General features: G+C 40.7%; 1 protein-coding gene across 1 annotated transcript in view; it reads right to left on the minus strand.

Moving 5' to 3' along the window:
* LOC107282449 (protein tweety homolog 1-like) overlaps positions 1 to 15,326 on the minus strand; it is a gene marked incomplete at its 5' end in the record, with an annotated part of 85,342 nt that overhangs the window by 25,647 nt on the left and 44,369 nt on the right. The window contains 3 exons of the mRNA XM_015810226.1: positions 2,306 to 2,401; positions 3,156 to 3,376; positions 6,994 to 7,105. Of these exons, the coding sequence (XP_015665712.1) occupies positions 2,306 to 2,401; positions 3,156 to 3,376; positions 6,994 to 7,105 (429 nt within the window). The remainder of the gene's footprint in view (positions 1 to 2,305; positions 2,402 to 3,155; positions 3,377 to 6,993; positions 7,106 to 15,326) is intronic.

Consider the following 15,326-nt stretch of genomic DNA (forward strand, 5'->3'; position numbering starts at 1 on the left):
GCTGACTGTGCGATGATCCATAATAATAATAATAATAATAATAATAATAATAATAATAATAATAATAATAATAATAATAATAATAATAATAAAGTTGGAAGGGACCTTGGAGGTCATCGAGTCGAACCCCCTGCTCAGGCAGGAACCCTACACCATTTCAGACAAATGGCTGTCCAGTCTCTTCTTAAAAACTTCCAGTGTTGGAGCATTCACCACTTCTGGAGGCAGGTTGTTCCACTGGTTAATTGTTCTAACTGTCAGGAAGTTTCTCCTTAGTTCTAGGTTGCTTCTCTCCTTGATTAGTTTCCACCCGTTGCTTCTTGTCCTGCCCTCATTGCTGTCCTTAAATTGTCTTGGAATAAAGCTTTAAGGATAAGACCACTTGCAGGCCATATGCAGATTAGCACTCCTTCCACTGAATGGTGGAGGATAGAAGGATTTATATTCCTTGCAGTCATCTGGTCATTAGCACTCTTTTTCAGAGTTGTTAAGGCCACTTGAAAGTTTATCTGTGCTCTCAGGCTCACCTGAATAGTGCAAATGGGTGTGGAGCCTTCTTGGAACTGTTGAAAGTTTCCACACCCATTTGAACAATTCAGGGGACCCTGAGGGCACAGATTAACCTTCAAGTGGCCTCAAGGACCCTCAGAAAGAGGACTGATGACTAGACGACTGCAAGGAATTTCCATCCTCCACTATTCAGTCAGAACTGAAGAAGCTTCTTGGATGAGAAATGAAATGTCTTCAAGGAAAAACAAAGTCCAGTTGCCGTTTGAAAAAAGCACCTTTGAGACAACTGTGACCTAGATGAGTGAGAATCTCCAGACACATTTTTTCACTGGTGATATTTTGGGATGGGAGGAAAACAAATTCTAAGGAATCCATCAACCCTATGTCACAGTGGCTATATAAGCAGGTAGAATAGGCTGTGAGATCACCAAGTTTTATACTGTAGTGGTTTCTGCTGACTCATAAATAAAACTTTAACTCAGCGGTGGAGAATGGCCCTCTAGCTAAATCCATTTCCTCACCAGTGATTTATAACATTCTTCTACTGTCATTGTGCTGAGATAACAGTAATGAGGGCAGGCTTTATAACCGGCTGGGTTATATACTACAAGATGCTGCAAATCACCAGGAAGGAATGGCTGTAGTGTACTTTTTTTTTTTAAATGGCCTTGATACAAAATGCAATGAGAAAAAAAATAAGGAAGAGAGAACAGGAGATAATGACTTTATATCTGTAGGATATCAGATTGAGGAAGCCTGTTATAAACCAAAGCTGGAAATTATATACTCCTGAACCACGTTTTTTGGTCTCAGTAATACAGCATAGTAACCCTTGATTAACTAAACTGAATTAACTTAATAACACTGAGGCCTAAACTGCTCAGAAAGGTTTGCATAATATATACTGAGCAATACATCTGGTGCAAATCCAGTGAATATGAGGTACTTTGACATCTGGGTGGTAACAAAATCTGAAAAATCATTGGAATTTGATGGCAGATAAATTTAACAAATTATTATGGTGGATTGCACAGTCAGCCAGATGTCCAGACTAGATTTAGCAGTTTTAGCTACCTTTCCAAAGACCTGACATAGTTAGAGCTTGTTGTTTGATGGTGTTAAAGGCATTGATGCAGGCTATGAGTTGTTCCAAGTAAAGTTGCCTTTTGCAATTGACTGATGGTGCTTTTGTCAATGCCAATAGTGTTCAAATGATAATCCAGATGTTTGGGTTTGCCCTGAAGGCACCTTTCATTATTGATAAACAACTTTTCTTCCAGTACTCCTGCAGATGCTGGCCCTGGTTGTTCAGCCAGGAATTGCTACATTCTGTAGCCCATTTGTTACCAGATGTCCAGGAACTCCAATAACTAGCGCAGTCCTATTATTATTAAATCTGCTATCTTGTGAGAGGATCCCCCTGCCTTAATTTATGCCTTGTGGTATAGCTGTGTATAAATTGAATATTGCAAAGTTATCTCTCCCCCGTTTGTAGAAAATTAATTGTATCAGTGTGACTCTTTGGAACTGATTATTCATCACTTCTGGATATCTTTATAATACATCATTACCTATGGCTATATCTGATAGCAAGCATTTCCTCCATCCAGCATAAATCCCAAGCTATTGGTTATCGTTAAGAGAATTTGATTTATTCTTTTGGAACCATAATTGGGATGGATGATAGAAGATCAACCTAAATCTCTCTTGAACTAGGGCAGCTCTCGTAAGTTTGCTCTTGCTTAGTGCCCCCTGATTTCTGTGCCCAAATATGCCCACCAGGTGGTGCACTCACACGATTACCAGCCACTTGATCTGCTTTGCCAGTCCTAGCAAGGTGAGGAGACAGATGATAAGGTCCAAGAGCAGCAACAGGATGTAGGCCAACCACCTGAGGGAGTTAGAGAGCAGCAGAGTAAATAAAAATGAAGAAGTATTCTAATCGTCAGGACATTTCTCCTTGTTCCTAGGCTGGATCACTCCTTGATTACTTTCAACCCATTGCTTCTTGTCCTGCCTTTAGGTGCTTTGGAGAATACGACACCCTCCCCTTCTTTGTGGCAGTCTCTGAGATGTTGGAAGATTGCTATAAGAGTCCATCTTCCGTCTATTTTGCCCTATTGTGGCATCTTTCGTGCCTAAACAGTTACTGTCTCATTTTCAACCAGCATGCCATGTGCTTCAGCCCTCATTTCTTCTAGTCATCTCCACTTAGGTCAATTCAACCCACCCGTGCTTCCTTGGATTATATTTTCCTCTGTGCTGTTCTATTTTCCTAACTCCAGATTAAGATCAGATCACTATTATCTGCAGGAAAGAAACCAAGATGGAATCTCTCCTGTTTATGGACCAAAACTGACTGGACCAATGTTGATTTTTTCCTACAATCATGGAGACAAGGCAGAATTCTCCCCTGAACCTGAAAGAATCAAGGTGCTTTATGGACACAAAGATAAGCAGCATCCAGCCCTGATTTCCTCCACCCAGTCTCTGCTTTCAACCACCCACTGAAGCAGCTCCCTGTCCTAGCCAGATAGTGAGGCCAGTCCTAGTTTCTGCAACAATTCTTTCCTTAAGTTGGTTCCTATACTGTTATCAGATTTATTTTCATTAAATCATAGCCTCTCCACAGTCTTGAATCTTACCGGTAGTCTTCCAAATAGCCAACTTGTTCTGCTAGGATGCTGGCCCCTCCACGGCCCTCTTTCCAGAAGGGGATGCCATCCAAGGTCTGTGCTACCGCCTCAGCCTGGCGGCGTGTGTTCCGAACCACAGCCACCAGTTCAGTCCTCTGGGACAGCGTCTCCTCGAGCTGTGTCAGTTCCCCCCGTATTGTGGCTGAAAGGAGCGCCACAGTTTCAGAGACCTATATGGGTGTAAGAAGAGGAACAAGCTGAGGTACATCAAGAGGAAGAGGGTCATGTATATTATATGGTGTTGTGAGACATTCAAGGTCTTGGCAGAGAACTGTAGAGGTTCATCTACATAAAAAAGTACACAAACAAGTTCATGACAGAGTGTATCATTGGCCAAATGTTCCTGTTTCACCAGATAACTCACAGCCAAGCTTCTTCTCAAGAATGTACTATTTTCCCCCAGCTATCCAACTTAAAAACAGGGCAATCACCAAGAGCTTCCCATGAGCCACCATGATGAACTGATGCCCCCTAGAACAGAGAGACACATTGTGGTTGAAAATGACACTTGAACTGGGATTTGGGCTGCCAAAATCTCTCTGGAGAAAGGAGAGATTGCAGGATTACCCCTATCTATTCCAGACAATTATTTTTTGTGTATGAGCTGTTAGCTTGTAATTGGGTAGAAGTCACTGATTCCATTGTGCTTATAGCTGCTTAATGTCATCTATATCAGAGGTCCCCAACCTTTTGGGCACCAGGGATTGGTTCCGTGGAGAGAGGTTTTTTCCGTGGACTGAAGGATGTGTGGTTTTGTGTGCTTCCTGCATCTCGCAGATGGAGCTTTGCTAGTTTGTGTGGCCCGGTTGCTGGCATGCCATGGCCCGGTACTGGCCCACAGATTGGGGGTTGGGAACCCCTAATCTATACAGATTCTAAGTTTGAATGAGACTCATCTTTTAATCATTTGGGGTTTAATTTTTTTGCTGTTTTTTTAAAGATTGAGAACCTTCAGACTGGCAAGTTTTATTGAAATCACCAGGTGAGTTTTCTCAAAGGATTACCTTTGAGAAACAAAATTTAAATACAAGTTTAAAGATTTGTAACAAAATTTTTTTTGGGGGGGAATATACAAACACACCAGAATGATGTAGCATTGGCTTTAATTTTTTTTAGATTCTCAAATAAACTTGATTTAAGACTTTGAAATTAATTGAAAGGATCCTTTCTCATGGGAAAATTTCTGTTTGTACTTCAAAATAACTGATAAGACAAAGTTTGGACACTAGAGGGCACCAGATGGCTACTTTAAAAGAGGTTTTTTTTAATGAATGGGTACAATTATTTACCTTTACAGAAGAATCAGAAGTTGTTGCTGAAGAAAAACAAACCCCTTGAATAAAATTGAAATTGATTTGCAGGTGGCTTCAGAAATGATAACTAACAAGGAAGAGATGGAAATAGTGGATTTACAAATGAAATTAGATGATAATTTAATGATTTTAAAAGGCATGCAAATAATAAATCAGAAGAGTGATGTGATGTGTTTTATTTTTACATTGGATTTACAAATGGGATTTGCTGAAATTGACACACTTGAACTACCAAAGAGGTTTGACAAAAACACCAAGAATTTTGAGAGAATAAACAAAAGGAGTATGAGAAAACATATATTAAAACTTTCTCTGAGGCATATAAAGATCATTGGAAGAAAGAACATATAATGTGTTTATTTGATCAAGGTTAAAATAATGGGTTGCTATTTCTGGTTAAAATTTATTTTACCCGAACTTCAAACTTTCCTTCCAAGGAGTACCCTTCTGAATCTTTCCACCTTCAAAGATCAAGTAGATGGAACATCCATGATAGTGCCCTTGCTACCCTGGCATTAGAATTCCCCTCTCTATCTTTCTTCGGATTCTTGCTCTTCTGACTAACTTGAGGTCTGTTTTGTTTTGTGGAGTAGAGTAGAGGATTGAGACGCTATTGCTGCATTCTCTAGGCTATTCAGTTTTTCATTTTTATCAGCTGTTCTTGCTTTATGAATGTTTTTATCAGATTTGATTGTTGTGTGCTTTTTGTTCTTAAGTACTTTGGGAGGCAGCAGAAAGGTTATAAATATTTTAAAATAAACAACCAAGAAAATTGCAAATAGATTTCCAACAGAACATCATTATTTACCTTCCCTGCAGTGGATGGCTGCAAGAGAATGTAATGTACCTGTCACACTCTGTGTTCATACAAGGAACCATGAATCCAACTGGCTTAGTAGCCTTTGATGGCGAGTAAGTGTGCCACACAATATGCCCCAGAATCCTTTGCAAAGTACTGCAGTGGGGTTTCCTCAGCAAATGAGTAAATATGAAAAAGACATTTGCTTTCGGTGGAAAGCGTATGAAACCCTAATCAAATACAAGCTTAAATTGACTATCCAGTAATCTGTGCATCGCTGATGAGTCACAGGTTATGCAACTGCTTTTGGATTTTGAGTCCATAGAAGAGAATATTTGTAGCTCAGAACTGAACTGTGGGGTCTTTGGTGTTAGAACACTCCCACCAACACTGACAGGAGAAACCACCGGTTTATAAAATGAGACCCAGCCCCACTCCCTACTAGTACTGCTGATGTTGCCTAGTTTGGTAATGAAACATCTACAAGAAAACAACCAAGCTCAGAGAGCACAAAGAACCTTATTTGACAAATGGAGGTGTATTTACGTGTCTCAGGATAATGTTGCAGGATCCAATCTAGGTCGTCCACCGGGACCAGAGGCTTAGTCTTCCAAGCTTTTGGACTCATGCTGGAGCCCATCTTCATGGAACTTCTCTCTAGCGGAGTGTTCTAGAGAGAGGTTCCCTGAGGATGGGCTCCAGCAGGAGTCCAAAAGCTTGGAAGACTAAACCTTTGGTCCGGTAATCAACCCAGATTGGATCCTGCGATCTTATTTGAAACCATACCAGTCCTACGATACAAGCACGTTAGGCTTCTGAGAACATCTGCAAGGCTTCACTTATCAGTAGGACATGTCTTCAGTAGGATGTACAGGCAGAACATGCCTTCGGTCCTGTCCATACAAGAGGACTATGCCGTACGGTGTACCTTATATCATACTGCTTTTGTGGGGTTGTTGGTGCTTTCTGAACTTGGTTGTTTTCTTGCAGATATTTCAATGCCAAGCTAGGTAATGTGATCAGTGCTAGAAGGGAGTGGGGTTTGCTCTCTTTTTACTGGTGGTTCCTTGATTAGGCTGTGATTTGCTATTAGCTTGTTTTCGGAGTTGGTAGTTCCTTGATTGGAGTATTGTTTATGTCTTGATTGTTGGTCTGTTGCTAATCTTGATGTTAATCTCTGCTCATCTAGTATTGAGCCATTAATACATAAAAAGAGAGCAATTCCCCACTCCCTTTTAGCACCGATGATGTTACCTGGTTTGGCATTGAATTATCTGCAAGAAAACAACCAAGCTCAAAGAAGACCCCCACAGTTTAATCTTGAGCTACAAATATTGTCTTCTATCAGTATGCTGCTTTTGCTCTATTTACCCTCACACCAATACTTGTAAAATAATAAATAACCTTTTAGGAGCCATAAGACATCACGTTAGCTGCCCTTGCAACATACATTAAGAGCCTATCAGATCCACACTCATTATGTATCCCTGAAAGAAACCTGAGACAGGAATCACTCATCTCATCCAGGGTTGTTGACAACTAATTTCAACCTTTGATTCATTTCTAGGATGTGAATATAAATGTCTTTCCAAGTTTCATCTGGGGACAAGGGGTTACATAAATATTCAGAGGTCTTTCCTTGATCTCTTGCCCCCCTCCCCATTTGTTCACTTACCAGACTGTCAATGGAGCTTAGCGTGTGGTTAGCATTGAGCAACGAATATGTGACCTGGTATACTCCATCGTTGGTCTCACTGTTTCCATAGAAACCGATGCCGATCCCAGCGCTGTGACGGGTTGGGATAAGAGGAGAAAAAGAAAGAGAAGTATATGAACATAAGGAATTAGAAACCTTGTAGCCCTGTTCCTTAACGATGGGTGTGTGCTTTTCCAAAAAATGTTCACAATCCTGTTTTTTTTTTTCTGGCATCACTGTCTCTTTATGCTCTGAGATATAATGCCCAGATAAAGTAGACAATATACATGCTATATTACTTCAAGCACTAACATGGGACATACAGGTAGTCCTCAACTTAGGACTACAATTGAGCCCAAAATTTAAGTTGTTAAGTGAGAAATTTGTTCAGTGAGTTTTGCCCCATTTTACAACTTTTCTTGCCACAGTTGTTAAGTGAATCACTTCAGTTGTTAAATTAGTAACACGGTTAAGTGAATCTGGTTTCCCCATTGACTTTGCTTGTCAGAAGGTCACAAAACGGGATTCTGAGACCCAGCAACTCTCATAAATGTGAGTCAGTTGTCAAGAATCTGAATGTAAATCATGTGACCAAGGGGATGCTACAACGGTCGTAAGTGTGAAAAATTGTCATTTTTTTCAGGGCCATTGTAATTTCAAATAGTTACTAAACGAACTGTTGTAAATTGAGGATTACCTGTATCTGACGGAAACTTCCTCCCTTCCAAAATATTCTTCCTATGAAATAAACTACATGGGCAGTGACACTTTGGGGCAAGATGAGGTAATAGCCTCAGAGAAGCTGTTCAGAAGCTGCTTAAAGGTGATAGAACAATGTTTTTCAAACTTGGCAACTTTAACAATGCCCAGAATTCCCCAGCCAGCTGTGCTATCAGCTTATGCTGGCTGGGGAATTCTGGGAGTTGAAGTCCACCCATTTTAAAGTTGCTGAGGTTGAGAAACACTGTAATATAGGGAAGTGATCTATCAGATGTGATAGAGATTGCTGTCACAACATTATTGAGAAAGAATTCCATTACAAATTCAGCTGTATATTAAATAACAAGAGGTACCATCTTATTCTGCACTTCAGGAAGCAAAATGTCTTGGAGACTTGATAGTTATACCAGGAGAATAATATTCTAGCCTGCCTTCTTACTACCTGATGGGATTTATTTGTTTCCATAGCATGGAATAATCCCTAGTTCCTCATATGACTCTAAATTGGTACATCAGAAGCCTAAGTTGATTAGGTGCATGCCTTCATGTTAATATGAACGCTTGGCAATTCTGTTTGGCCTCTAAAATCTTAAAATAAGCTGACCTGATTCACTGGTCTCTTATTAAATACACAAACTGGATATAATTATCCACTCTAGTCCACACTTCTCAAATCTCGCAATTGCAATCCCATACTACATTCTATGATACAAAGTACTTATACGAGCCTATTGCATGACAAAACATCTATAAATGTGTACATTTCACAAAAATGTATATAGGTATACAAAAATGTATATATGTATGTACAGTATGCATGCACAGACACAAAATCAAATGTGCCCTTACACACAATCTGATGGTGCTTTATGAAATGGCAAGAACCATCTTCCTCAGGAGCTTATTTGGATTTAGGAACAGCTTTTTTATAAATTATATTTATGGATTCTTAATTGATTGGGTTGTGTGAGTATTTCATAGAAGTTTTATTGTGTTCATTGTAAACCACCTACAATTAAGATAACCTTTCTTAGAATCTGATTGATGGAGTGGCACATAGCCAATCATCAGATGGTCAAAGGTAAAACTAAATTTAAATATGACTTTAAAAGCCAGTCTTGGTCTATTGATTATAGGCCTTCTCCTATATTCCATGTGAAATCTTCAGCTTCTTTCCTTTTTAAGGATGTCCCAGTCTTGTTTCTTCTTCCTATCTTATGGACAATTAAAAAATAAGTGCCTGCTATCCTGCTCTGGATTTCTCACATAAAATATGCTGCTTGCAATAACAATATCTCCAGGAGGCAAAAAGGGCAGCACTTTGGCAGCATAAATCACTTTCTGGTTGCTCTCCAGCTGCACGTTTAGCTTCTGAGAGGAAACACAGCATCATTCTTTCATCTCAGGTGGTGAAGAAGGAAAAAAACTCTTTTATTTTCTGCTCAATCATGTGCTAATTATATATTGATTATTCTGGAAGTATTTTATTTACATATTTGCAAACAGCACCTGTTTCTTTCCACTGTGGTCATTAATAAGGAGAAAAGAGGTTAGATATCCTTAGCAGACCTTCTCTTAGCTTGAGTCACATCTCGGTTTTGCATTCAGCTCTCTGCCCAGGAATATTCCTGGCTGAACTGGAGGTTCATTGTAGTAAAACTGGGCTACAAATAAAGGTACCTGTAATATGTTTCTTGATAATCAAAAATGTACTGTAGGAGCTTATGCTTATGCTTTCTCCTCTTTCTGTGCGAGGGTAAAACTAGAGTTTCTTTCTTTGGAAAGTGGGACATTTGAGGAAGGCCTTCAATATCCATGAAGACCTCTGTTCCAGACCCCAAAGAGATCTGTAATACTGCAGCCAAAAAGTAATTATTTCTTTTTTGGGCAGGGAGATGGGGATAGAAACGAGGAAGGATACAATGGATCCCTTCACTTTTCTTCTCTCCTGATTTTGACAGCTTGGCCAAGTGTGAAAATCACCCAGGACAATAAAAACTCATCTGCATTATGAGCATCTCTCTTCCCCTAGACTCTGCCCACCTCTTACATCCCCCACAATGGAAAGAGAGATGCTTGAGGAGTTTGATCACTGACACAAGCTGATCATATGCACATACTCAGAGCCAAATAGGCAGTCATGCTCCCCAGTCTCTGAATTTTGCAATTGATTCTCCGTTCAAAGGAATATCAACATTTACTTTAAATGTATATTTTATGATATGTTCTGCTTAGAAATAAGTAACTTCAGAGAAAATATATTTAACAGACGGGTCTTCAAATGTGAATTTCATGGAAGCTTTTTATAGACTTATAAAAAGTCGTACAGAAATGGGAATAATGAACATGCACGAGAATGAGATCATCTGAAATTCATCCTCCCCCCCCTTTTTTTTGAAGTCTCTCTCTTCTTGTTTTGCAGTAATCTCTAGCTAAGTCCAATAAAGCTTTGGCTCTACTTATATTACACATACATTTTTTTATGCCTTTAAACAGCTTCCACCTGGGAATAATAGCCTAGTTAAGATGACCTGATTCTCCGTGAATAGCATCAAAGAGAAATGGTGTAGAAGATGACCTTGAAAATAGCCTTTCTTATTGATCCTAATAGGATCCCACACTCTTGTTCAGTGATTATACACTAAATTATACACTTTTTTTTGTCTGTTGAATCTCCACCCACTTTGCTGGTCCCACCACTCTTGTCTGTGATGAGACCAGGCAAAAATGGCAAATTAAGTCTGGTGGACTTTCATGGATAGGGTTTCGAGGCACATGGGAAACCGCCATTCATGCTGTTTCCAAACTACAGAATCACCATGCCTTGGGGAAAAAAAACTGGACAAGAATAAGGAGGGTTCTCCTTCTTGAAAATGTGGAAGGGAATAAGGATGACTTACAAAGAAGAATCACATCAGATGAAATTGTACAGATGGAGAGAGAGGACAGGAAAGGAAATTAGGGAAGACCACAGATACGCATGAAGCAAACAGGAGCTGCCCCCACGACTACAGTCAGGCAAAACTGTCTAAGCTCCTTATGGCAGCTGGCAGGGATTGGAATGGATTTGGGGGGGGGGAGAGAGAGAGAGAGAGAGAGAGAGAGGGGGGGGGCAGAACAATGTAGATGAAAGTCTCTACATCTTCTCATCCATTCTTTTCTATCATTTTGGATTGGTCCTGACAAGGACACGAACGAGTGGGTGAGGGGTCGAACAAAGAATTGACATTAATCCTTCGTACGTCAACCCATTAATATCGGAAAGTGTTTTACTGTGTTTGTGCGTCCTTTGTCGACGTTGACTTTCATATCGCTAATCGAGCTCTCCCTGGTTTTATGGTTGGTACTTTTCTTCAGTCTATCTGGGCTGCTGCTTCTTCTCCATCCCCGCATCCATCCACCTAAGGCTGACCTATTCGGGTTCCGTTCGTATCTCGTGCTGTATTCCAGCCATTTCTATAAGGCATGCCTGTGCTTTACACGGATTTTTCCACTTCTGGAAAAGTTCCATTGTAAATGCTCTCTATCTATCCATTTGCCCAATAAAAGTAACTTATCCATTAGTACAATGTGGACTTAGTTGCAAGCTAGCCTTTGTTCACTGTGAACAAAAAAGAAACTCAACCTATAATCAAATCCAGAAATGTCACTTTCTTGATTCTTCCAGCTTTTGGCCAAAGGATGATTTCCTGTGATTTAGAAAGAGCAGCCAAAAGAACCATCAGAATATTAAAGAACGGGGAGAGATGCACACATACACAGCCCTCTCCCCATTAAGCTAATGTTGGGAATGGGTGTGGGAAAACCCCTCCTTTCTTTCTCGATTTAGGAGAGGTTGCACTGACAAATGTTGAATAACTTCCTAGTCAGCCATCCATTCCTAGTCAGCTCAATTTGCTGCCTTTGGAGCAGGACCAAGATTAGCAACTGGTGACTGAGCCACTTATGCCATTTTTCCAAAGGCACCTGAGGAAGCCTGTCTGAGATAAGGACTTCCTCGTTTAGCCTACTCAAGGGAGTATCCCGGGAGCTAGCTTTCTTTTCACGGATCCACCTGCTCAGGCTTCACCCATCATCCTCGTCATTTACTACATATCAATCCCAACTATTTACCCTTTCTCTCTCTCTCCCTCCCTCCTTCCATTCACTTATTTACCCTGCTCCCTCCCAGGTCTTTGCCCCCCATTCCTGCCCCCCATTCCTGCCTCTTTCAGTCACACCAGGCCCTCTTTTTCCCTTTCTCCCTAAATCTTGTTTCTATGACAACCACCTCCCTCATCCTCCTCCTTTCACAGTGAGGCAGGGCGGGAGAGAAGCGGTGTCATTCTCATGATAATCAAGCTTTTTTCTTTAGATTGGAGGCAGTTCCCAGACTAAGGGGGGGGGGATAAAAAAGCTTTGGAGGTGAGGGGGAGGAGAGACCCTTGGCTTCCATCCTATGCTCTTTTCTCTTCCCAGAGGAATTGGGAATCTTGGTTCCCATCCCACGCTCCCACCAACCCCCTAGATTTTAATCTAACGTGGTCCAATGATCCATTTGGAACCATCGCACAAAGCATCTGGATTTCAATCAATCAATCAGAATAGAGCTGGAAGGGACCTTGGAGGTCTTCTAGTCCAGCCCCCTGTACCAAATCCCCATGTGAGTGGGGAAAACTGCAACCTGTGTCCCTTCCCATCTCAGTTTCTCACACAGCAGCATCCAACTCCATCTCACCTCAGGAAGTTCAAATGAATAGATAGTAGAAGATGGAAGAGATCACAGAGTGTTTTCCCTCACCCTTCATAGGGTTCTCTCCTCCCGGTTGCCTCTTTTGCAAAAGGCACAATCACAAAAAAACCCTGACTTTGTTCTACATCTCTGATGATCCCACCCCTGGAGGGTAAGGAAGATAACCCTTGATGGAGATATGCAGCAGTTGTTACTTGGGGAAAAGAGGTTAAAGCATTTTTAAGTCCAGGGCAGCCAGATAACATTCAGAAGTGGCTTAAACAGATGCTTCCCTAATTCATTGAAGTATAAGGAGAAAGAGGTACAGCCCAATCAGACTAACAGAATTCTGTTTTAATAAGCCAATTTCAATAAAGGTAGCTTTAGCTTTCTTGATGGGTTGATTTCTTGATCTGGTCCATCTAGTGCGGCTGACACGACCAGAGGAGGGGAAGCAGCTTCACTCTGTTTGCACAACCTGGGATGAACAGATCCTAAACTACCATCAGTATGAATGCAAAAGATCTTGGCTCAAATTCATTATTCTTAGGAGTGTATAACCATTTTTTCACAACTGTTACATTTCTCTGTCCCCAATATCCCACCCATAACTTGTCCCAGCTTTGTCAGGAAAGAAGAATTTTCCTTCATTGAATAAGGCTTTCCGGACTTGTGATTAAGATGGCTTGGAGCAACATTTTAGAGTATTCCTTTGAGATATTTTGGGGGCAGCTTCCACATGCACATTCAAACCTTGTCTGATATTGCATATCTTTAGGCACCAGAGCCGTGATGTAACCAGATTTCTCTCTGTCTGAACCAGAGAGCAGAACACAATATGAAAGTTTCTTATGTAGCACATGAGCTGTGGTGATCAAGTATCGGAACCTAGTTGTGATGGCCTAGCTTCACTCTTGGTTATGATCTGGCTAGATATATTTCAGATTGCAAACCAACTGTGTCTTCAGATGATCCTGTATACTTTGGGCGATAGGATGTAGATGCAGGAGATAACAAGGCGGAGTGTGAGGGAGTGGTCAAACACGTCATCAGTCTCAAGTCCCTTTGTGCCCTCAAAAGATCTAAGTCCAGCCCATCTTGAGTTACCTTCACTCTTATCTCTTAACTTGCTTTAACATATAATATATATGTTCAGATGAGTCCTGATTTCCTGTGCTTGGAGGTATTCTCTATTAGCATGTGCTCTGATTTCCTACATAAAGTCTAGACTGTTTATTGGATCTGAATCTTTCTTCAGTACACCTTCACACTCTTTAAAGCATTAAGAGATACTGTGATAGTTTTATATATGCTCCTTTCTTTAGCAGCTATACAGCATTGCCTCCTTCGATTTTCCTCAGATCCCTAAATCCTTTGAGATAGATGGGGCTGAGACAGAGTATAACTGGCCCAAAGTCACCATGTAGGTTTCCATGGTTGAGGATGGATTTGGGTATGGGACTCTCCAGACCTAATCCCTGTTTAGCTATGGCCAGCAAAATCCATATTCAAAGTTCTGCTGACCTATGGTGTAATCATGGTTGGTTAAATAAATTATAACACTTTAAACCACCAATAAATGATTTACAACCTACCTCCTATACTGCACTTTATATAGCATGGGTTATCTGAGAATCTGGTCAGTAGAAAATTCCATTTGGAATAATGGATCACACTAGTTCTTTTTGATCTCATATCTACATGATGATCCTCAACCAGATGTTCTTATTTCATGTACAACTTCCATGTATCTGGAATGGATTTACTGGTTTGTCATCCATAGATGCATTCCCCAAAAAACATCTCATGGCTCCCAATCCTAATCCACAAAACGTCTCTACCAATTCAGAAAACCAAGGAACTCTGGTCCTTTAGTTTGAACCAGTGCTGTTCAGACTAATGAACAAATAATCGTTCATGGCTCCAGGAAGATTTCTGCACTGCAATGGGTGGCATCTGGCTGATGAACTATCTCTGACCATCTGACTATTTCTCCCTGGGCTAAATGAATAAAGGTCTTTATGCTAAATATATTTCCTAGCCACCTGGCTTTTTGGTACAATGCACTCCAAAGAGCAAGAGAATTGCATCGCTCATCCATCCACACAGAGTAAGACTTCTATGAACAGGGGTCTTAGTATATAAGCGTCTGGACTATCTATTGCAAAAATTCACATGTTAGGATATAGTTACGCTTCAACCTTAAAGGTGGAACTTCAGGGTGGAATGCACTGCGTATCTTTCCAATGTTTAGCCCACTCCTCCACATAAAAAAACCCTTGCCTGATTTTTCAGGGGTTGGTTTTCCAAAGGGGGTAGGGTTAGATAATAATAATAATAATAATAATAATAATAATAATAATAATAATAATAATAATAATAATAATAATAATAATAATAATAATAGTAAAGTTGGAAGGGACCTTGAAGGTCATCTAGTCCAACCCCCTGCTCAGGCAGGAAACCCTATATCATTTCGGACAAATGGCTGTCCAGTTTCTTCTTAAAAACTTCCAGTGTTGGAGCATCCACCGCTTCTGGAGGCAAGTTGTTCCACTGGTTAATTGTTCTCACTGTCAGGAAGTTTCTCCTTAGTTCTAGGTTGCTTCTCTCCTTGATCAGTTTCCATCCATTGCTTCTTGTCCTGCCTCCAGGTGCTTTGGAAAATAGCTTGACTCCCTCTTCTTTATGGCAGCCCCTGGTTGGTACTTTAACATTTGCCAATTCACTCCCCAAATGGGCCAGACATTTTGGTTCCTCCCGCTGGAGAAGGATTTGGAGGGGCACATGAATACGTACGTTTTCCTGTTTGTTCTGGAACTAAGAGGGGAGCTTAGTACTAGCAGGAGAAAGAGGGGAAAAAAATGTCCCCACTCATTTT

The sequence above is a fragment of the Protobothrops mucrosquamatus genome, unplaced genomic scaffold (genome assembly GCF_001527695.2).
Source record: "Protobothrops mucrosquamatus isolate PMUCROS unplaced genomic scaffold, P.Mucros_1.0 scaffold8, whole genome shotgun sequence".
Lineage (NCBI taxonomy): Eukaryota > Metazoa > Chordata > Lepidosauria > Squamata > Viperidae > Protobothrops > Protobothrops mucrosquamatus.